Source organism: Chelonoidis abingdonii, chromosome 3, assembly GCF_003597395.2.
Source record: "Chelonoidis abingdonii isolate Lonesome George chromosome 3, CheloAbing_2.0, whole genome shotgun sequence".
In the NCBI taxonomy this organism is placed as follows: Eukaryota; Metazoa; Chordata; order Testudines; family Testudinidae; genus Chelonoidis; species Chelonoidis abingdonii.
The window spans coordinates 177,028,059-177,052,174 of NC_133771.1; the positions used below are offsets into that span (position 1 = coordinate 177,028,059).

At 43.2% G+C, this 24,116-nt stretch overlaps 1 protein-coding gene across 1 annotated transcript in view; it reads left to right on the top strand.

The window, feature by feature from the left end:
- The window catches only part of UBR2 (ubiquitin protein ligase E3 component n-recognin 2), a 128,038-nt gene that overhangs the window by 77,952 nt on the left and 25,970 nt on the right, over positions 1 to 24,116 (top strand). The window contains exons 32-40 of the mRNA XM_032796212.2: positions 59 to 220; positions 13,171 to 13,268; positions 13,797 to 13,872; positions 18,243 to 18,391; positions 18,495 to 18,550; positions 19,239 to 19,335; positions 21,844 to 21,911; positions 22,595 to 22,730; positions 23,367 to 23,457. Coding sequence (XP_032652103.2) covers positions 59 to 220; positions 13,171 to 13,268; positions 13,797 to 13,872; positions 18,243 to 18,391; positions 18,495 to 18,550; positions 19,239 to 19,335; positions 21,844 to 21,911; positions 22,595 to 22,730; positions 23,367 to 23,457 — 933 coding nt within the window. The remainder of the gene's footprint in view (positions 1 to 58; positions 221 to 13,170; positions 13,269 to 13,796; positions 13,873 to 18,242; positions 18,392 to 18,494; positions 18,551 to 19,238; positions 19,336 to 21,843; positions 21,912 to 22,594; positions 22,731 to 23,366; positions 23,458 to 24,116) is intronic.

Consider the following 24,116-nt stretch of genomic DNA (forward strand, 5'->3'; position numbering starts at 1 on the left):
TGATTCATACATTAATTTAATCTTTGTCAGTAAAATAGTATTTTAATGTTTTCTAAAGGTATTTTGATGCTGTTCAAGCAAAGGAGCAACGAAGACAACAAAGATTACGTGTGCATACAAGTTATGATGTAGAAAATGGTGAATTCCTTTGCCCTCTTTGTGAATGTTTAAGCAACACTGTTATTCCTCTGCTTCCTCCACCAAGAGGTTCATTTAACAGGTCAGTATGCTTTTATAAGTATCCTTGTTAACTATGGAAAAAGCCCACTCTTAAATCAAATTTGTAATTAAGGTATCTGTGTAATCTAAAGAATCGGCCTGATTCTGGACGTCTATTACCAGAGCTACACATAAGTGCCTTGTGATATGGTAAATGTTTTCACGGTTGGGAGGTGCATGTGTACTTATAACAAATTTTAAAATACTTTACTGTCAATGAAACTGGAATATGAATTAAACACAGTCAATGGACTACAGAATTGCCAACTTGCATTGTTATAGAGAGTCTTGTGATATTTTTTTAAAAAGCTGCTCATCTCAGGAACAGCAGATTTTGTCATGTGAAACTCTTGAGCTTTTCAAAATAGTCACCATTTCCCATTATTTTGATAATCTGAATCTAGTACCAGGCTGCCCTCAGTCAAGATAGCTGCCTCTTGTGTTTTGTGGTTTGGAAACTACAAGAGTATAAAGGGATAGGGAAATGAGGATAAATGAGCAGAGGAATGTGTGGAGGGAAGAGAGGATGATTGGTAGGAACTGGGAATATAGAGTGGCAGGAAGAGTGACTGATTGGAGTCAGCAGGAGAGGAAAGGGCTGGAAGGAAATTTGAAGGACTGTAAAAGGAGAATGGGAATGGACGGAAAGGGGAGAGGAAGGAAAAATCAGGGAGGAAGGTGAGTGTTGGGGAAAAGGTGGGTGCAGAAAGAAAAGAATAGCTGCTTCTGCACACCAGAGAGGGGAATTTTCCCTCGAACTACCAGAGGAGACTCTCTCATTATTGTGTGTGTATTTTTGTGTACGTGCAAGGTTGAATTTTCCACTTGATGTGATCTCACAGGCACTAAAGATTTCCCTCAGTCAAAAAGCAGATCTCCAAAACAACTAGAAATTATTCTTGTTAAATCATATGTATGAATTCCATTATTTTGGTGGGCACAGATTGGTGGCTTCTTCTTCGAGAGGTGTCCCTGTGGGTGCTCCACTCTAGGTGTCGGTGCGCCCCTGCGCCTTTGATCGGAGATTTTTTACAGCAGTACTCCTACCGGCCACGCATGCTTAGAACCTGTCACTCACTCTGAGTATATTACTAGAGAGCATGCGTGGCCGGTACCCTCAGTTCCTTCTCTACCGCCCCCGGCTTGAGATGGAGCTCAGCAGACTCCTTTATATTTCCTTCCCATCTTAAAATACCTGTAGTTAGACAGTTTTTTTAAGAAGCATGAACTTTTGGAAGGAATTTTGGGTGTAAACGTAGAGTAACTTTGTCCTTGAAGAAGAGGGTATAATGGTGGATCTGCCATAAGCAGCTGCTATTCGCCTGCCCGTCTTGCGGAGGTAATGGCCACACAAAAAGCTGTCTTCATTGAGAGGTGCAAAAGGGAGCAGGTGGCTAAGGGCTCAAAGGTTGGTGGAGTTAAACAGGACAATACTAGGTGAAGATCCCATGGAGGGGTAGGTGGCCTAATGTCTGGATATAGGGTTTGGAGTCCCTTCAGGAAACGTTTGGTGATGAGATGAGCGAAAACCGAGTATTGTAACTGTACGATGAAAGGTTGTGATGGCAGCTAAGTGGACTCTAATGAAGCTGAATGACAGGCCGGATTGCTTAATGTCCAATAGATAATTGAGTATGCAGGGAGAGGTGCAGAGGTAGGAGACAGTTGTCTGGTTGCGCACCATTTTGTGAATCTTTCCACTTTTGAGGTACGGTGGTACGGCTGGATTGCGTTCTGCTGTGTAGAAGTACCCTCTGGACTTGGTCGAACAGTCTAGTTCTCGTTGGGAGAACAATGCAGGTACCAAGCTTTGAGATGAAGCATGGAGAGATTGGGGTGAAGAAGCTGGCCATGCTGCCGTGATAGGAGGTTGGGATGAGAGACAGGGAGATCGTGGTTGAATTGACATCTGGTGAGGAATGGGAACCACGGTTGTCTCGGCCACGAAGGTGCGATCAGATTATCCTGGCACGATCCGTTCGTATCTTCGTGAGGACCCCTGTTGACCAATGGTATTGGGGGAAAAGCATAAACGAAGGGCCGGTGCCAGGAGATCATGAATGCATCCCCTAGGGAGTGTTTGCCGAGTCCTGCCTGGAGCAGAAATTGAAGGCTTTTGTGTTCTTTGGGGTTGCGAAGAGATCTATGGTTGGGTGACCCCAAGTGCGAAATATGTCGAGAATGATCTGTCGTCTATCTCCCATTCGTGCTCTGAAGGAAAACGTCTGCTTAGCTCGTTGGCAGTGGTGTTCAGCATGCCTGGGATGTACGCAGCTGATATCTGGATGTGATTCGCAAGGCACCAATTCCAGAGTTTCATGGCTTCTGAATAAAGAGAGTGGGAACGAGCCCCCCCTTGTCTGTTGACGTAGAACATGCAGGCAATATTGTCTGTCATTATGCGTACATGCTGATTCTTGATTAGGGAGGAAGCAACGGCAAGCATTCCGGATCGCGCGAAGTTCTAGAACATTTATGTGCATGGAGGTCTCAGAGTGAGACCACAGCCCGTGTACTGTGTGGTGAGAGATATGGGCCCCCCAGCCGGTGAGGGATGCGTCGGTTGTCATCATCACAGTTGGTGGAGTCTGGAGGAGGGACCAGAACAGAGGTTTGTTGGGACTGTCCACCATATGAAAGAGTCCTTCACCCGGTAAGGTATGGTCAGTGGTTTGTTTATTGAGTGCATGTTTGGTTTGTAAACCGTGACCAGCCAAGCCTGGAAGCACCTCATGTGGAGACATGTGTTCTAGATCACGAAAGTGCACGGAGGCCATGTGCCCATAGTTGGAGGCAGTCTCGGGCGGCGACCGAGAGGAAGGAAATGGAATACCCCGTTGTGATGACCTCTAGAACCCACTTGTCGGTGGTAATATTCCCGCATTGGTATAAAAATGGCTGTAGACGGTGTCCAAAGACAGTTGTGGGCAGTACCTGCACTGGAGTAGGGGTGATGTTTACGAGACCCTCGACCAAAAAAGGTTCAAATTTGCTTATTATTTTGAGGAGTTGGGGCATCCCGGAAAAATTGGGCGACGCCGCTGGTAATCTGGACCTCTGGCGTTGGTGTTTGCTGCTGTTGATCCTGAGCTCTCGGGAAATGCTGGGTATATGAGGAGTAGGCGGACGGTGGTAAGGTTGATATCTGTACTGTCGCCTTCTGTTTGTAGGGGTCTGATACCTAAGGATCGCAGAGTTGCCCTGAGTCTTCATTGAGTGCGCACCTCATTAGTGGTGGAAGCAAAGAGTTTATCACCATCAAAAGGGAAGATCCTGTACTGTCGCCTTCTGTTTGTTAGGGGTCTGGATACCTAAGGATCGCAGAGTTGCCCTTGAGTCTTTCATTGAGTGCAGCACCTCATTTAGTGGTGGAAGCAAAGAGTTTTCACCATCAAAGGGAGATCCTACTGTCGCCTTCTGTTTGTAGGGGTCTGGATACCTAGGATCGCAGAGTTGCCCTTGAGTCTTTCATTGAGTGCAGCACCCATTAGTGGTGAAGCAAAGAGTTTATCACCATCAAAAGGGAGATCCTCTATGGTGCTCTGAACCTCACAAGGAAAGAGAGAAGAGGATACCCAGGAACCTCGGCGCATGACTACTGCTGTAGCGGTGGATCTTGCTGCAGTATTGGTTGAATCCTTGAAGAGCCGTGCAGGATATGATTTTGCCCTCGGAAACTAAAGCTGTAAACTGTTGTTTCTTGTTGTCTGGGATGTGTTCAATAAAGTCCATGAACTTATTAAAGTTTCTATGGTCGTACTTTGCCAGAATTGCGGTATAATTGGCAATTCGAAATTGCAACGTTGAAAGAGGCATATACTTTACGACCCAGCAGGTCTAGGCGTTTGCCCTCTTCATTAGTTGGAGTATGGCGGAAATACTGTTTGTTTCTCTGATTGGCTGCGTCCACTACCAAAGAGTTTGGCGCAGGATGTGAGAAAAGGAATTGAGACCCTTTGGAGGGAATGAAGTATTTCCGGTCCGCTTGTTTTGCAGGTAGGCTGGCTTGTGGCTGGAATCTGCCAGATGGATTTAGCAGGTTCCAGAAGGGCTGAGTTAATTGGTAATGCCAGTCTGGATGACGAAGATGGTTGCAGATGTCTGTTAGCTCCTGTTGTTGGTCAGGTACTTCTTCCAAATGGATTCTGAGCTCATTGGCAACCCTTCTGAAGAGATCTTGGAATTTTGAAAAATCATCTGATGGCAGGGAGGGGAAGGAAGTAACGCCTCCTCAGGTATTGGATCAGTTGGTACGTCAGAATCAGAGCTGGAGTTAATTGATCCTGAGGATGGAAGGGTGCCGCCAATGCGTCATAGGATTTAGACATTCGCGTCTAGTGTGAGTAGAGTAGCGGACGTGCTGCCGAGCGAAAGATGGCCATGGAGCCCAATACTGCCATGGTGATGGAAAAGGCATAGGAGTTGCCATCCAGGGGTTAACACCCCAGGAGTGGGGTCTTGAGGTTGGTGTGGGACAGTTTTCCTGTGTCCGCGGGGGACAGGACTCTGAGGGTAGAATTACAGATTGCACTGGCACAGCAGCCTGAGTTTCAGACTCCTCCTCACTGGAGGAAGGCTGTTTGGACCCTGAGTCATTTGTCATAGAGAAGCCATCCCCAAGAAAGGGCGATTGCAGTGTAGGTGACACTAAGAGGTCACTTGAATGGGTAATTTGCAACGGTGGGGCAGTAGTAGGCGAAGGCACAGAGATCCTGTGACGAAACCCAGGCTGGCACCGAGTTTGTCTTGGCTCCGTGCCAAGTGGCAGGAGTATGCCGGGGCTGCAGGCGGTGCCGTGCTATTAATAGCAGGCTGCGGTGCTTCCGCCGGTGCCTTCGTTGTCAGTGCCGCATTCATCGCAGTGCCGATAGGTGCCACAATCGAGGCAGGCAACTGAAAGCCTGTTGCCTCAGCACCAGAGCTCGCGCTGCCACCCAAAAGCACAGGCGGGTTACAGCGTGGTACCACGGAGGAGCCCGGCTCGTCAAAAGTACTCAGGTGGGGAAATGTGGTAAGGAAACTGACGAGCTGACAGGAGAAAGGTTTGTCAGTGAGCTTTGTTTCGATTGTGAGTGCTCTCTTTTAGCTGTCTTCTTCAGTTTTTTGAAGGGTTAGAGCTGTGTCTGAGAGAGACAGAGTCCGCGCCAGGTCTGAGGCGGACTGCAAGGATTTTGGAGTAAAAGGAGTTTTAGCTTTAACTCTCTGTCCTTCCTAGCTCTAGAGCTTAACTTGTGCAGTGAGAGCATTTTGGGAATATGAGTCTCCCCCAAGCATTTTCATACTTGGAGTATCCATCAGAAAGAGGGAATAGCGTCCTTACAAGAGGACAGCGCTTAAAGCCTGTGAGCAGCATATTGAAGCGCTGACAGGACGAGAATTTTTTTTTTTTTTTTTTTTTTAAAAGTAGGAAGAAAGGTAGGTAACACTAACTAACAGCTAAGAAACAGGAAAAAAAAAAGAAGATATTTCCATCATCAAAGCAAAATCTCCAAAACAACTAAAATTAATTATGTTAAATCTCATATGTTATGAATCCATATTTGGTGGCAACAGGATGTGGTCTCTCGAGAGTGTCCCTGGGGTCCCCTAGTTCGTGCGCCCCGGCCTGATCGGAGATTTTTACAGCAGTAACACTCCTAGCCATCGACGCTTAAACATGTCACATCACTCTGATATATTCTAGAAGAGCATGCGCGCTGGTACCCTCATTCCTCTCTACCGCTGCTCCGCTGAAGGAGCTCAGCAGACTCCGTATATTCCTCCCACTATAAATACCGTATAGAAACAGTTTTTTTTTCCAGCTCATCAGTTTCCCCGCCGAGTGTTTGACGAGCCGGGCTCCTCGGTTACCCGCTAACCCGCCTGTGCTGTCGGCAGCAGCACAGAGGCTCTGGTGCTGAGGAGGCGACAGGCTTTCAGTTGCCTGCCTCGATGTGGCACCTATCGGCACCGCAATTGAATGCGGGCACCGTGACAACTCAGGCAGCGGGGAGGCGGCTGCGCCAGCCTGCTATTAATAGCACGGCACCACCCTGCGGCACCGGCATCACTACCGTCTACTCTTGGCACGGGAGCCAAGACAAACAAACTCTGGTCATACCAGCCCGGCTTTTCCTCAAGGATCTCTATCTGCCTTCGCACTACAACTGCTCCACCATGCTCCACGATAGAGACAAAGAGTCTGAGAGTTCCAGAAGGGTCTTGTTCTGTCCAGATAAAAGGATAAAGGCCCTACGCACATCAAGTGTGTGCATCGTGGCCTTGAAGATTTGCATGTGGTTTCGGGAAGAAAGTTGGTAATGTATTGATTCATTGAGGTAAAAAGAAGCATGAACTTTTGGAAGGAATTTTGGGTGTAAACGTAGAGTAATTTGTCCTTGAAGAAGAGGGTATATGGTGATCTGCCATAAGAGCTGCTATTTCGCCTGCCCGTCTTGCGGAGGTAATGGCACCAAAAGGCTGTCTTCATTGAGAGGTGCAAAAGGGAGCAGGTGGCTAAGGGCTCAAAGGGTTGGTGAGTTAAACAGGACAATACTAGGTGAAGATCCCATGGAGGGTAGGTGGCTAATGTCTGGATATAGGTTTGGAGTCCTTCAGGAAACGTTTGGTGATGAGATGAGCGAAAACCGAGTTATTGTAAACTGTACGATGAAAGGTTGTGATGGCAGCTAAGTGGACTCTAATGAAGCTGAATGACAGGCCGGATTGCTTAATGTCCAATAGATAATTGAGTATGCAGGGAGGTGCGAGGTAGGAGACAGTTGTCTGGTTGCGCACCATTTTGTGAATCTTTCCCACTTTTGAGGTACGTGGTACGGGTGGATTGCGTTCTGCTGTGTAGAAGTACCTCTCTGGACTTGGTCGCGAACAGTCTAGTTCTCGTTGGGAGAACCATCAAGAGGTACCAAGCTTTGAGATGAAGCATGGAGAGATTGGGGTGAAGAAGCTGGCCATGCTGCCGTGATAGGAGGTTGGGATGAGAGACAAGGGAGATCGTGGTTGAATTGACATTCTGGTGAGAATGGGAACCACGGTTGTCTCGGCCACGAAGGTGCGATCAAGATTATCCTGGCACGATCCGTTCGTATCTTCGTGAGGACCCTGTTGACCAATGGTATTGGGGGAAAAGCATAAACGAAGGGCCGGTGCCAGGAGATCATGAATGCATCCCCTAGGGAGTGTTTGCCGAGTCCTGCCTGGAGCAGAAATTGAGGATTTTGTGTTCTTTGGGGTTGCGAAGAGATCTATGGTTGGGTGACCCCAAGTGCGAAATATGTCGAGAATGATTCTGTCGTCTATCTCCCATTCGTGCTCTGAAGGAAAACGTCTGCTTAGCTCGTTCGGCAGTGGTGTTCAGCATGCCTGGGATGTACGCAGCTGATATCTGGATGTGATTCGCAAGGCACCAATTCCAGAGTTTCATGGCTTCTGAATAAAGAGAGTGGGAACGAGCCCCCCCTTGTCTGTTGACGTAGAACATGCAGGCAATATTGTCTGTCATTATGCGTACATGCTGATATCTTGATTAGGGAGGAGCAACGGCAAGCATTCCGGATCGCGCGAAGTTCTAGAACATTTATGTGCATGGAGGTCTCAGAGTGAGACCACAGCCCGTGTGTACTGTGTGGTGAGAGATATGGGCCCCCAGCCGGTGAGGGATGCGTCGGTTGTCATCATCACAGTTGGTGGAGTCTGGAGGAAGGGGATCCAGAACAGAGGTGTTGGGGACTGTCACCATATGAAAGAGTCCTTCACCGGTAAGGTATGGTCAGTGGTTTGTTTATTGAGTGCATGTTTGGTTTGTAAACCGTGACCAGCCAAGCCTGGAAGCACCTCATGTGGAGACATGTGTTTCTAGAATCCGAAAGTGCACCGAGGCATGTGCCCAGTAGTTGGAGGCAGTCTCGGCGGCCGACCGAGAGGAAGGAAATGGAATACCCCGTTGTGATACCTCTAGAACCCACTTGTCGGTGGTAATATTCCGCCATTGGTATAAAAATGGCTGTAGACGGTGTCCAAAGACAGTTGTGGGCAGTACCTGCACTGGAGTAGGGGTGATGTTTACGAGACCTCGACCAAAAAGGTTCAAATTTGCTTATTATTTTGAGGAAGTTGGGGCATCCCGGAAAAATTGGGCGACGCCGCTGGTAATCTGGACCTCTGGCGTTGGTGTTGCTGCTGTTGATCCTGAGCTCTCGGGAAATGCTGGGTATATGAGGAGTAGTGCGGACGGTGTAAGGTTGATATCTGTACTGTCGCCTTCTGTTTGTAGGGGTATGGCTGATACTAAGGAATCGCAGAGTTGCCCTTGAGTCTTTTCATTGAGTGACGGAACAGCGCTCTGAATTTTACGTAGGTTGGTGGAGTACAAAGAGTTATCACGATCCAAAATGGGCAATCCTGTACGTGTAAGAACGCCTTCATGTTTGTAGGTGCTGGTTATAGCTCTGATACCTCTTGAGTGCCTCGGCTCAGATCTCATGCACTTGAGTCTTTCATTGAGTGCAGCAGCCTCATTATGGTGAAGCAAAGAGTTTATCACCATCAAAAGGGAGATCTCTATGGTGCTCTGGAACCTCACAAGGAAAGAGAGAAGAGGATACCCAGGAACCTCGGCGCATGACTACTGCTGTAGCGGTGGAATCTTGCTGCAAGTATTGTGTTGAATCCTTGAAGAGCCGTCAGCGATCAATGATTTTGCCCTCGAACTAAAGCTGTAAACTGTTGTTTGCTTGTTGTCTGGGTTATGTTGTTCAATATAGATCACGATGCTAACTATAAATTGTCTATGGTCAGTACTTGCCAGAATTGCGGTAATAATTGGCAATATCGAGTTGACAGCTGAAAAGGCATATACTTTACGACCCAGCAGGTCTAGGCGTGTTGCCCTCTTCCATTAGTTGGAGTATGGCGGAAATACTGTTTGTTTCTCTGATTGGCTGCGTCCACTACAAAGAGTTTGGCGCAGAGATGTGAGAAAAGGAATTGAGACCCTTTGGAGGGAATGAGAGTATTTCCGGTCCGCTTGTTTGCAGGTAGGCTGGCTTGTGTGGCGGAATCTGCCAGAATGGATTTAGCAGGTTCCAGAAGGGCTGAGTTAATTGGTAATGCCAGTCTGGATGACGAAGATGGTTGCAGATGTCTGTTAGCTCCTGTGTTGGTCAGGTAACTTCTTCCAAATGGATTCTGAGCTCATTGGCAACCCTTCTGAAGAGATCTTGGAATTTTGAAAAAATCATCTGATGGCAGGGAGGGAGAAGGAAGTAACGCTCTCTAGGTATTGGATCAGTTGGTACGTCAGGATAGGAGCTGGAGTTAATTGATCCTGAGGATGGAAGGGTGCCGCCAAGTGCGTCATAGGATTTAGACATTCGCGTGCTAGTGTGAGTAGAAGTAGCGGACGTGCTGCCGAGCGAAAGCATGGCCATGGAGCCCAATACTGCCATGGTGATGGAAAAGGCATAGGAGGTGCCATCCAGGGGTTTAACAAACGCCCCAGGAGTGGGGTCTTGAGGTTGGTGTGGGGACAGTTTTTCCTGTGTCCGCGGGGGACAGGACTCTGAGGGTAGAATTCAGATTGCACTGGCACAGCAGCCTGTAGTTCAGACTCCCTCCTCACTGGAGAAGGCTGTTGGACCCTGAGTCCATTTTCATAGAGAAGCCATCCCCAAGAAAGGGCGATTGCAGTGTAGTGACACTAAGAGGTCACTTGAATGGGTATAATTGCAACGGTGGGGCAGATAGTGGCGAAGGCACAGAGATCCTGTGACGAAACTCCCAGGCTGGCACCGAGAGTTTGTCTTGGCTCCGTGCCAAGTTGGCAGGAGTAATGCCGGGGCTGCAGGCGGTGCCGTGCTATTAATAGCAGGCTGCGGTGCTTCCGCCGGTGCCTCGTGTCAGTGCCGCATTCATCGCAGTGCCGATAGGTGCCACAATCGAGGCAGGCAACTGAAAGCCTGTTGCCTCAGCACCAGAGCCTCGCGCTGCCACCCAAAAGCACAGGCGTTTAGCGTGGTACCGAGGGGAGCCCGGCTCTCGTCAAAAGTACTCAGGTGGGGAAATGTTGGTAAGAAACTGACGACCGTTCCAAGGGCGTGGCTATCTCTACTCAGAGGCTTTCGAAATGGATCTCTGATTGCATACGTCTCTGTTATCAGATAAAGAACGTTACACCTCCGGCATTAATCAGGACACATCCCACTAGATCTGTATCTACATCTGTAGCCTTCCTCCGCAAAGTACCCTTGTCTGATATTTGTAGGGCGGCCACCAGGTCCTCCCACCATACATTTGTTACTCACTATGCCCTTACTCAAGGTCCCCTCTCTGACACTCGGTTAGGCAGAGCAATATTGTCTACGGCATTCCTGCCAGATCCAAAGTCCCTACCTCCTTGAGATGCACTGCTTTGAAGTCACCTAGAGTGGAGCACCCACAGGGACATCTCTCGAAGAAGAGGAGGTTACTCACCTTGTGCAGTAACTGACGTTCTTCAAGATGAGTGTCCCTGTGGGTGCTCCACTACTCACCGTCCTCCCCTCTACTTCGGAGTTGGGGTAGCCTACGTTGTAGAGAAGGAACTGAGGGTACCAGCCGCGCATGCTCTCTAGTAATATACTCAGAGTGAGTGACAGGTTCTAAGCGTGCATGGCCGGTAGGAGTACTGCTGTAAAAAATCTCCGATCAAAGGCTCAGGGATGCACTGACACCTAGAGTGGAGCACCCACAGGGACACTCATCTCGAAGAACGTGAGTTACTGCACAAGGTGAGTAACCTCCTCTTCTTGCTTTAATTATTTCGGTAAGAACTTAAAATACCTTTGGGCATAGGTGCCCTGTACATAAATTTTATTACAAGTTTTAAACATTAAATATTTATTTTCAACATATGGCAGAGCTTGCTTGCTCCTGCCTCTGATCAAGTCCACAAACAGCGCGGAGCCCTTTTTTGCTGATAAACTGCACCGGGTGTTTTATTTACAATATTAGGTTCCACCATCCTTATACAATATATAGCCTTACCCCTATAGTCCATAGGGAGCCCTCAGCTCCTTAGGCAAGCAGAGGAGAGTGATCTCTCTCTTTTTGCTTCTTCCACTTTCATCTTATACCTCTTGTATCATCTGTGTAATGGCCTAATTAGCCCCTTAGTTCTCCTCAACCCATCAATTAGGCACACATCTTCTTAGTAAGATCTGTTCTAGAGTAATTAATTAAAGTTCCAGTGACCAGAGTGCTGGCTCAGCTGTTGTTGCCCAGCACCCTGTCACAAACCTACAATTCTTAAGCTTTTTTAGATAGCACAGAAACTTTGTGGTCTGCTAAGTCATTATAAATTACTGATAATAGTGGACTACATCAGTGTGCCTCCTTATGATAAAACTAAACCTTGCATTAGTGCTGTGGAAGCCCCCACAAATCAGTTGAAGACATGAATACAATCTTTTTCAGTATCAAGTATCAGAGGGGTAGCAGTGTTAGTCTGGATCTGTAAAAGCAGCGAAGAATCCTGTGGCACCTTATAGACTAACAGACGTTTTGGAGCGTGAGCTTTCGTGTACATGCATCCGACGAAGTGAGTATTCACCCATGAAAGCTCATGCTCCAAAACATCAGTTAGTCTATAAGGTGCCACAGGATTCTTTGCTGCTTCTTCAGTATGTCTGTCTCTGTCGCAGTGTATTGTCTCCACATAACAATGAATTGTGGTGCTTCTCCAGGTCGAATGTTGTCAAAGCAAATAAAACTAAAAAGGTGAAGGGTGACTTTTTGGTAGATTACAGTACTGCTTATCTGTTAGCATTTGTAATAGTTTTGTGACCATGAAAAAAGATATATTTACATAGTCACTTTTATTCAAAGACACTTCATACAGCAAGTTTTCTTTGTGCAATCCATAAATATTTGTTTTGGTCATTATCTATAGAAAATTTTTATTGCCTGCGTAGATGCACATATATGTTCAAAACTCTCTTCAGTAACACAAGTTCTGGAATATAATAAACATTTTTAATGGTATCCACATACATTTTAGGTTGGGTTTATAGAAAAAATATCTAATGTAAAAGATATGTGTAGCACAGTGGCACGTGGCAGAACCTGTAGTTGAGTGAACATCAGTAATTATCAGATTAAGAGGTCAGAGCTGCATTAAAGAGATTTGCTCTGCCAGAGTAGAATCCATCACACTCAAACTATGTCATGTGGATTAGTTGTCGTCTATCCCCCTCCTTGAATGCTGTCTTATTTCTCACGGCAAGTACATTTTACAGGGGCAGTGACAAAACTATGTCCACACAACTTGAAACAGAGACTTGTATGGTTAAGAATTTACTAATTGTAACATGGGTAAAAAGTCATTTGCAACCCAAAAAATCCTAACAATAATTCAAACATGAAACTTGATTCTGTTGAAACTAAAATCTTTATGGAGACCTTAATGCCTCAGGATCTGTGAATTTCTGTTATCCCTATTGATAATAGTATACAGACAGTACTTTGAATAAGGTGTTTGATGATATAGCTATCACAGTGAGTTGGTCTTCTGAATGAGGGGGTAGGAGATTTTAGCAAATGTGTAAGATGCACCACTGCAGAATATAGGAAAAGTAAGAGTAGTACTTTACATGGTAAATCCAAGTAATCTATAAAATATACACACATACCAAATACTCTGCCACAATGGAGCAGAACTGTGTTTCAGTTAAAAACAAAAATAATTACCTATTGCCTTAAAAAATGTCATGCTGGCATATGGTGATGGTTTATTGCAATTTGAAGTATAATTATGGTTTTCACCTTTCTTCTCCCATAATCTTAATATCTGATTTTTTTTCTCAAACTTTCTTTACATAGGAGAAGTTATGCAAATTATTTTTTCAAAAGAGAACACAATATATATTCTGAAATAATTTAATTTTTTAAAAATGTATGTATTCTGTCTTTTGATAGATTGGATTTTTCAGACCAACCGAATCTAGCTCAATGGATAAGAACAATATCCCAGCAAATCAAAGCATTATATATACTTCGTGATGAAGAAACTGCTAGTAAGTCTGAAGATCTAATATTGTATATCCTGAAGTATGGAAATATTATTGTGTCACTGAAAAAAGACTCAGCAAATTATCACTTAGACATGGAGGCTTTTACTTCCTGGTATTTTATTTAAATCCAGATCAGGTTGATAGTCTCTCTGAAAGTTCTCATTGGATAACTGCTCCTATGTGAATTGACTTTGGTGGTCGCCACTTAGTTCTTAATGTACCACTTCCATATGTCACAACTGAATAGCTGGCAACCATGTTTACAGTCTCAGTACTGAAGCAAAGAATTACATGGCAATGAAGGTTGATTTAACACTTTCCATACAGCTGGTCCTGTATAGTACAGTTGAGATGATGCTGGCAAAAAAAAGTGATGAAAGTTTTATTTAGCCACTGCCCATGTTATAATTATTCTGAGGAATTCAGAACTTCAGTTTCTAATGTTGTCTGTCTATAACTTTCATGAGCAGTAAAATTCACATATAGATGAATTAATATAATTACAGCATTTATTGGACTTCTTTTATACAGATAATTCTTGTGGTAATTCAGAAAAAATGGATGAGCTACAGCTACCTAAAGGATTTAGGCCTGACTTCCAACCAAAGTATGTATTTCATCTTTAAAAATTATTCATACCTTTGTTATAGCAGGGGTATAAGACTAAAACTGGGGTATATTTGTGTGCTCTAGTGCTTCAGCTGAATAACCGAAAGAACTCCAAATCCCACTTCCATTAGAGGAGCTGAGCTTATGTTGAGAATTGGCCATTGTACACCACTATTTTTGCACTACAGTCAGGCCTCGAGTTACACGGTGGTTGTTACCTCCCCCTCCCCCCAAAACACCGTGCAAATAGAAATCCCATAAAAAAATACCAAGGGTCTATGGAACATAAGGGTTTAGGTTCCAGGATCACAAGATGACCTCCCTAATTTATACAATATAGTACAGTATTACAGGTTTTATTAAATTTTTTTTAATGAAATTTAAACTTATTACAGTACAGGTACTAATCTTTATTGATGTTGAAAATGAACTTGATACAGTATCAGCATCATGTTGTTGAAGTCAGAAGTCTGAGTGTTCGTCTGGGGAGGCCGGGGAGTGTGGAGCTGTGTGTGTGGGGGGGGAGCCCTGACTTCGGGTCAGTGTGCGTTGATGGGACAGGAAGGATCGGGCTGCCTCCACTCATCTCCTCCATAGACACTCTGGCAAGAGGCACCCCAGGCACACACTTGGGACAGAGGGTTGGGGCACAGTGGCTTGCACCGCTCCGTCAACCCACCTGGTGCTCCTGCAAGAGAGTAGGATTGGGAGCTTACCCCCCTCCACTCATCTGGCGCTCCTGCCAGAGAGTAGGGTTGGGTGCATGCCCCGCTTGGACTGCCCAGCTGGAAAGCCAGGCAGGTGGAGTGGGGTAAGCCTTCCTGCCCCAACTCTGCTCCCCGGTAGGAATGCCCGGCGGAGTGGGACAAGCCCTAGAGCTGGAGCAGGGTGGGGGGTCAGTGAGCCTGGATGCTAAGTGGATGGGTTGCTACCCACCCAGGCCCACCCATGGCTACGTAGTGGAGGTGGCAGAAGAGGAGAGATAGCTTAGTGGTTTGAGCATTGGCCTGCTAAACCCAGGGTTGTGAGTTCAATCCTAGAGGGGGCCACTTAGGGATCTGGGGCAAAAATCAGTAGTTGGTCCTGCTAGTGAAGGCAGGGGGCTGGACTCGATGTCCTTTCAGGGTCCCTTCCAGTTCTGTGAGATAAGTATATCTCCATATATTTAGGGGTTGGTGGTCAAAGATGTGCGAGGAAAAACTGGTTATGGTCAGTTGTTTGGCCTTCTTCTGTATGTCTTTTTGTAAACTTCCCTGTAAGGAGGCAGCACACCATCAAGCTCTCTTGAGTTTCAAACTACATTCCATGAATGGATCTTCAGCCAAAAAAACAAAAATCTCATAGTTCCTTGGCCAATCGAAACCCTTATCCAGACTCTTCATTGTCATTTGCAGCTTTGGTGCCACCTCCAGCTCCTCACTATCCTCATCACTGGTGCTTGACTGAATCAGCTCCTCCAGCTCTTTCTCATTGAGCTTGGTGGTGTGGGACTCAAGTAGCTCCTCTCTCTCTGTTTCCTGGAGATTGTCAAATCCCTCCCCTCCTACACTACGACCCAGTAATTTTCTCCACCTTGTGTGGCATTTTGGGGAAGCCACGAAAATTAGTCACTGCCTTTCTCCACAAGTTTTTCCAACATACACTGATGGTGGAAGGCTTTATTTCATCCAGAGACTTTTATATTTTTAATACACTCTGCTATTTTGTAATCCTTCCAGCACTGAGTCACTGTTAAGCTTGGATCACTGTCCACAGCATCTAGGATGCGGTGAAAGGTGCAGCAAGTGTAATAAACTTTAGAAGTTGCGATGACAACTGGGTCAAGGGGCTGGAGGAGTGATGTGTTTGGAGGCAGAAAAACCACCTCTACGTTGGGATGCACAGCCTGAAGGCTTGCAGAGTTGCCCAGACCATTATCAAGGATCAGTAGGACCTTAAATGCCAGGTAGTATTCCATTTCATGCACAAAACAATTATGAAACCAGTTCATAAAAAGCACTGAAGTGACCACACATGCTGATTAGACCTCCAAAACATGAATAGCTGATATTTATTTTTTCCCTTGAGCGCATGGGGGTTTTGGGCTCCGTAAATGAGCTTTGGCTTTATCATAAAATCCCCCATTGCATTTGCACAGATGAGAAGGGTCAGTCAGCCTTTCACAGCCTTGAAACCTGGAGCAGATTTCTCATCTTTTGAAAGAGAGGTTTTCTTTGGCATCCATTTCCAAAATAAGCCAGTCTCATCAGGTTAGAAACCGGAGCAAGTTTTTAACGCATTCTCCTCAATGAGTTCGGCCAGCTCTGGTGGAAAACTTGCTGCTGCTATTTCATGATCTGCAGATGCATCTTCACTGATCAATTTAACATTATGCAGCCCATACCTCCTTTTGAACTTCACAAATCATCCCTTGCTGGCTATAAAAGTAGATTCCTTGGCTACACTGCTGTCCCCCGAAGTTGGTGCAGCATCCTATTTTAAGTGATCAGGCAATCTCTTAGCTTTTTCTCGAATCACTGACTTGTCCAGTGGAACTCTTTTCTGTTTTTCATCCTCAATCCATAGGTTCAGTGCTTTGTCCATCTTTTGTATGGTAGTATCATGAGTATAGAATGGCACTTCAGCACTTTTAGGTGCACTTGCAGCGACACTTGCTCTAATTTTTGCCTCATTTCTCTTCACTGTATGCAAGATTGACTCATTAAGGCCATAAGCCCTAGCCGCGGATGATGAACCTTCACCCTTAGTGAGCCTATTCAACATTTCCACTTTCTTTAGTAAAGTCAACACTTCTTTTTTCTGCTTCTTCACACGAGACACATCATTTTTTGAGTCAGTTTCTCTCAATTTCCTCTTAGAGCTCATGGTAAACTATTATTATGGGCAATAAATAGCAGCTGAAGTCAAGCGGACAATGTGCCAATATCCCATCTCACACACACAAAGCAGCATGGTGGAGGAAGGGCGGGAAATGACAAGCTCAGTCTAGACATGTCAACACTAGGGGTGTAAACAAGGGTGGGCTTTGACCCATCCCCTTAGCATCCAGCCCCACCACACACACACTGATTCTGTTCCAGCCCTAGTGCTTGCCCTGCTCTGCCCACTCACCCCGTGCTCCAGCCGGGCAGCGAGGTAGAGGGCTTGCCTGCTCCACCCTTCACTCCTTCTGGGGAGCGGGGTCAGGGCATGGGCGGCTTACCCCACTCCACCCACCCGGCATTCCAACCAGAGAGCAGGCAAGCTTCTGTGCCCTGACCCTACTCCCCAGCAGGAGCGCCGGGCGGAGCAAGGCAAGCCTGGACTTTGCTCCCTGGCAGGTGCACTGGGCAGGTGGAGCGGGGCAAGCCGCTGTGCCCCAACCCCATGCCTGGGGCTGGGGGGCCCCTGGCCAGACTTTCCATGGCCTCCTGCAAGGCCGACTGGAGGGGTAAGGGAAGGTGCCTCATCCCTGTGCCACCCCTGTCATTGCCCACCCATGCAAAGTCAGAGCCCATGCTAGTGTCGGGACAGACCTACGCCACAGATTCACGCATGTTGGCGACCATGCTGCACTGTGTAAAAGTGAACCATATCGTGTACAAAAATAAAGGGTCACAATTAATTGACCATACATAACTGAAAATATGCAAAAAAAAAAATTACTATGTAAATCAAGGCCTTACTGTTGCATCTGAACCAGATTCTGATACTCTTACTGCTCCCTGTTTCAGTGATTGGTATTATTTGTGTAGACCTGGGCACACATAGAAACTGATGGATACATAATCGGACACATATAACTTCATGGTCGACGTTAAACTTGATTTTATAATAGTTGTGAATTTCTAATTAAGTCATACTTGAAAACTCTCCAAATTTTTTTTAAAAGTGCAAAGTTGTGAGCACATTAATATATTGAAATGTAATTTATAGGATCTACATATCTGGAAAGAATTATAGCTGTGTAACAAGTCTCCTTTTTTAATGGGAAAGTAAATTAAAGATTCTGCCCTCAAATTGGCACATATTCCTCCCATTATAGTCTTAACTATATTCTACCCAATTGTGTTGAGGACAGAGTCTGGATAGTGCTGTTCATATATGTAAAATTCCAGTCTAATCCAGACAACCAAAACATTGATTACTGCAGTGCATGGCACAAACTGTTTAAAATAGCATTAAAATGCCAAATCCTTCTTCCAGTATTCACAGAAACAGGACTATTTAGTTAGTAGACTACTTTCTTGAGTCAGGTAAGCAGGATATGGTCCAAAAGATCTGTCAACTTTGTATAAATCAGAGCATTCAGATATTATGCTTCCACTTGATGTTTAATTTGCCTGTTGTCAGAATAGACTTTTAATGCCAGTCTCTCTCTCATTTCAGGAGTCTTTATTCTGAAAGCATTAAAGAGATGCTAACAACATTTGGTACTGCAACATATAAAATAGGACTGAAGGTGCATCCCAATGAAGAAGATCCACGTGTACCCATAATGTGCTGGGGTAGCTGTGCTTACACAATACAGACTATAGGTAACATTTTGTTTTTAGTAGCAACTATTGTGTATTGACAAGAGACTTTCAGATTTTTATTTAAATTTACAGCACTGAAACTTTTTTTTTTTTACTTCTGCAGAACGAATTTTAGCTGATGAAGATAAACCATTATTTGGTCATTTACCTTGCCGACAGGTAAGATCAAATAGCAGCCTCAGTTCTGAATCACTGGGTTGTCTTTTTTTTTAATTCAGAGTGCCAAAATTGTAGCCTGAAATTATTGGAGAGTTTCATTTTAACTTAGGTTCCACCCTTTTCTCTATCAATATCTGATATATTTAACTTTTAATGGGGGAAGGATAGCTCAGTGGTTTGAGCATTGACCTGCTACACCCAGGGTTGTGAGCTCAATCCTTGAGGGGGGTCTCTTAGGGATCTGAGGCAAAGTAAGTACTTGGTCCTGCTAGTGAAGGCATGGGGCTGGACTCAATGACCCTTCAGGGTCCCACTCAGTTCTATGAGATAAATATATCTCCATATATTTTTATTATTTTATTAAACAAATGTAAAATATAATGAATTGTTTGTTCTTCATGAAATGCTAATAGATTGGGTTTGTCTCATAATGACAGCCAAAGCAAGGAGCTTTTAGATTGTAACTGTGTTCTGTAAATCTGTTTTTACACACGCACACTGATATCTGTATTACATTGAATTTTTGGCATAATCTCTCTCTCTCAAAATTATGTGGTAAAGACTATAGCTACCTAACTAGAGTGATATACTATATAGAGTCATAAAGGCATGGTTTTATTCCATCTTGAAGAGTTTAATTGTGACGTTTAGTTTGGGGGGGGGGGTTTGGTTTTGGTTTGTATTTTAGGATGACTGCCTTACTTCATTAACAAGATTTGCAGCAGCACACTGGACAATTTCACCTCTTTCGTCAGTACAGGGTCACTTTTGTAGGCTCTTTGCATGTAAGTTCAATACTTTATACTAATTATTTTTGCATAATAAGTACAGCCACTGGAAAAGTTTGACAAAAAAATTAGCTTACAGCGAGCAATATAATTATCTGAAAAACTATGTAAGATAAAACCCTGAAGAAACAAAAGCTGTGAGACTTGCAAACATCCTTTTTTATCTAAAATTTACATGATTTAACTTTTAATTTTATAAGAACACTTATTTCTGGCAAACTTATTGTTACTGTGAATGCAAGTATGAAATTTCAAAAATACACTTCAGGAAAATAAAGTTAAAGAATCTCTATTGAGGAATGGCCTGATAATGTGTTTTCTTAACTATTAACAACAATATTTTAAGTAATTTGTATCAATAATGTTGAGATTTCCTAGACTTAGAACTCAGGGGTGTTTTAGTTTGAGTAGTTGTAAAGCATAGCTTATGATACTGCCTGAAAAAAAATTAATAATGTAATTATATTGTGTTAACTTGAAGACTATTTGAATGAAAATATCAAAAAAGCCCTAAGTTTGAAATGTTTATAGAAATAGATGAGCAGTCTTAGACATCCTAACACTTGAGATCTAAGTCATCTGAAATAGAATATAATAAATACAGATATATTGGCCTGATTATTAGCGGTTGTGCTGCTCAGTACCTTTGAAAATTAGGCCAATATCTATCCCTTTATATAAATAAATGTATGCTATAACCAATATATTTCTTGATGAAAAGAAGAACACTGTCAAGAATTAAGTAATGTGGATATCAGTAGAACCCGAACTTAAAATTTAAAGCTCTATTAGTTTAACTCTCCTTTTTTTCTTCAAGTTACTTAAGTCCTTGTAAGTTGAGATAAGTGACAGTAATAATAATCAGTAATGCAACAATTGCTTTAACACGGTTATTAGATGAGATGGCTTGTAGGGGCTGCACTATACAAAAAGTGCTATTTTCAGACAATGTTGAGATTCATATATACGCTGAAGTTATTGATAGAATCAATAGAAGTGGATCAGTTGCTTACTTCTGCAGTACTACAGCCAAAAGTAGTTGCAGTACTAAATCTCTGACAGAAATTTAAAAAAAAATAAAAACTATTATATAGGTTTATGTTGAATTTACCAAAACAGTAGCGCTTATAATCTGAAGGTATTGGAATCGTCACAGTAGTAAATTGTTCTCAAATAACAATAGCTCTTTAAATTTGCCTAAGTATTCTTCAGTTATTAAGGGAAGATTAAGTGCTCTAGAAACTGTAAATCTCCTCTTCAGTTGGAGTATTTGCAGTTGTCAACATAAAAATATTCTCAAGTGTGGTGGCTTACATTACTGTACGGTTTGTGGCTAAAATTTTTGTGCTCTTCATCTGGATTTTACTATTTGGGGTAATGATGTTCAGAGGGAATGCTTTGTGATATTTTTCTTTGGATGTTGCTTTAAATAATAGATGGTTGTATCTTAAAGGAGGTTGGTTTTTTGTTTTGCTTTTAAATGGAGGTATTCTCCATGCAAAATGGGTGGTGATCTACTATTGCATGGAGTGCTTGATTTATATTTACTGTATGTTTGCTATTCTCAGCTTAAATTTGCATTTGGTACACTAAAAAAATCATACTGTTTTGTTAGTAGCATTATTATTCCACTGGTTACATTTATTTAAAGTAAAATTTAAAACTATGGGAATCAATAGTGCCAAAGCAGGGGTTTAAACCAAGGCTCATATTAAGCTGACTCTTAGCCATATACATATCAGCTGCTATCTTATTTTCCAGAATCAAAGCAGTTTGTTTTTTTAAGTGAATCTGTAGCACAGACAATCTAAAAAATGTGATCTCAGCTGGAACAATAGCTCTGAGAGGTGTCACTTTCCCCATTCATCTCGGCAAGATATTGTCATCACTGGGCTTCTGAGTTAATTTAAATCTTAGCATCGTAATTAATTTATCATATAAAATAGGAGAGAAGATTCACAGATCTACATGATTTCTGAGAGTGAGGTCTCATTTCTGGTGCCATAAGTGGAGATACCACCACTTATTTATTTTTCCCTCATTAAGAAGGAGCCAACCCCAAAGAGCTCTGTAGAGATTATGGACATATTGAAGCCCAGAGAGGGGAACCAGGCTCAAGTAACTGAGCAGAGTTCAGAGAGCTGCATAATCTACAGTGTCTCATTTTGGTGGCTCGCTTGGGAGAGTACCACCACTTTTTCTATTGCAGTCCCAGCTGTAACCAAAAGAAAATCAGAGAACAGTGTACTATACAGTTTTATACAAAGTATTTTGTAATCTCATTTCAGTGAAATATGAAGTTTGGAAACTAGAATAGGACCTGCTCTAGTAGTATGTACAAGTTCTCGAATTAATTTATTCCTAGCCAAAAACTGAAAGAACTTGTCAGTAGATACTTGAAACATTAACACACCATTAAGGTATCTATAGTCTACTCTGTAGCAAAAATCAGTGCCGATTATTTGTTGTGTAATTAATACATCTTTTTGTTTTTTATATATTCAGCACTGGTGCCTAATGAAAAAAGTGGAAATCTTCCATGCATTCTTGATATTGACATGTTTCATTTATTGGTAAGTTTTTCATAATGAATACACCTACACCTTTGATCCCATAGATTACATCTACACTGCAAAAAAAACATGGAGCAGTGAGTCTCAAAAGTTGCATCAACTGAGACAGTGTGAGCCGCATGACTCTATGGGGCTAAAAATTGCAGCGTAGATATTCCTGCTCAGGCTGGAGCCCAGCTCTGAGATCTAAACTGTGTTTCAGAGCCCAGGCTCCAGACCAAGCAGGAACATCTACACTGCTACTTTTAGCCCTGTACTCTGAGCTCGAGTCAGTTGACTCAGGCTCTGAGACTTATACTGCAGGGCTGTTTGCAGTGTAGATGTGTTCTTAGGCATCTTTTATATGTCAGAGCTACAGTTATATATTTTCTTCATAACCACAAGAGTTTTGAGGAAAAAATACAGCAAGTTAGGAGTCCTTCTCACAGATGTTTAGATTTTAATAATTTTTTCGATATTACAGTTTATTCCCCAACTTGGGGGGGAAAGGCAGGGAACCTTGCATTGTTTGATAGTTATCCCTATGTCACATGAAGGAATGGTTTAACTGGTGTTAAAATTAGTCCCATCGAATGTACTGCAGCACAAAGGAAGGCTTCAAGAAAAAACTGACTGATTCTTGAGACTGTGGCAGAAAAGGGGAAGACATTCATTCTCTTACACTTTGTTTTTCTTTATTACAGGTAAGCTTGGTGCTCTCTTTTCCTGCCATATACTGTCAGGATTTTTCAGGGGTTAGTCTTGGCACTGGAGATCTTCACATCTTCCATCTTGTCACAATGGCACACATAGTACAAATTTTACTTACTTCATCAACAGGTAATACCTCTTTTTTTGTTACATTATCAGTTTTTTTTAAAATGAACACTAAGGCCAGGTCTACACTTGAAAGTATAGCTATGCTGCTATTTCATACTAACGAAGTACCCTTAGTGCTAATTAAAAGCATACTCAATTGGTCGCAAACCACACCCCCACCAGCATAACTGTGCTGGCAAAAGTTCATGGCATAGGCCGGGTCAAACTTTTGTTTCCTGAAGAAAATAATCTGTTCTTACTAAAGAAAGTAATTAGTGCATCCTGCTTTTAGTACTCATGTAACAAGAGGGACTGGGTATGGTATATTGTGCAAAAAGATCTATTCTGTGTGACATTGGCAGCCAGACCTGATCCCTGGGAGGAGACAAAACAATCTTTTCCTTGTTTTCTAATGGAGCATTTCACTTGTTTGTTCTTGGCTGCCTTGTCAAAATTTGGTTTATGTCATTATTTTAGATGTTTGATACTGATGATGATATAGCTGGGTCTTCAATGCTTCTTTTATAAACCCCTGTGGTATTCAGAGTTTCACCTCCTCTCTCTCAACTATTTCTAAAAAAGGTTTGTCAATTGAAAAAAATTAAGTGATTTCTGGGTTTAGAATTGTACCTGATTTATTTTTTCGTTGCTCTTCAGAAGAAAATGGCATGGACCAAGAAAACCCTAATGGTGAAGAAGAAGTAGCAGTGCTTACTTTGTATAAATTTCTTTGTCAGCATACAGGAAGGTATACATACATAACCATTGTTTCTCTCCTGCTCCCACCACCAATCTGTAACACCATATAAAGGCTGAATTTGATGTACTGATGCTGTTAAGGGAATCATATTTTAAATTCAAAAGTTCTTGCTCCTTGTGTGCTACCAACTAATCCTTGTTCATGACTGACTGAAAAAAGTCACAAGACAAATCAGAAAATTTCTGTAATTTATCTTCTTAGAGTTCAGTAATACTGTACTGTAGAATAATTTTGATCAGCCATTTGGCAATTGTAGATAAATCTTGATAGGTTGCACCCGAGTTCCAAGAATGTATTTACTTTTTGGCCACTCAGCCTCTCCCAAATTTCTGATTCCTTATTGTGTTATCTATTTAAATTAGAGATTCATAAATATTTATCTTCCCATTAGTATTAGCTTCAGAGTAAACACTCTCTTTACCTGACTTTTGTTTCAGCCAAAGTAAAAAACTGCTCAATATGAAGTATGGCCTAACTTTTATTAAGCATACTGTTATTTAGCCTGGCAGCTTTGTACTAGCTCTGTTTCCTTAATTAGTCATAACATTTTGCACACACACACACACACACACACACACACACACACACACACACACACACACACACACACACACACACACACACACACACACACACACACACACACA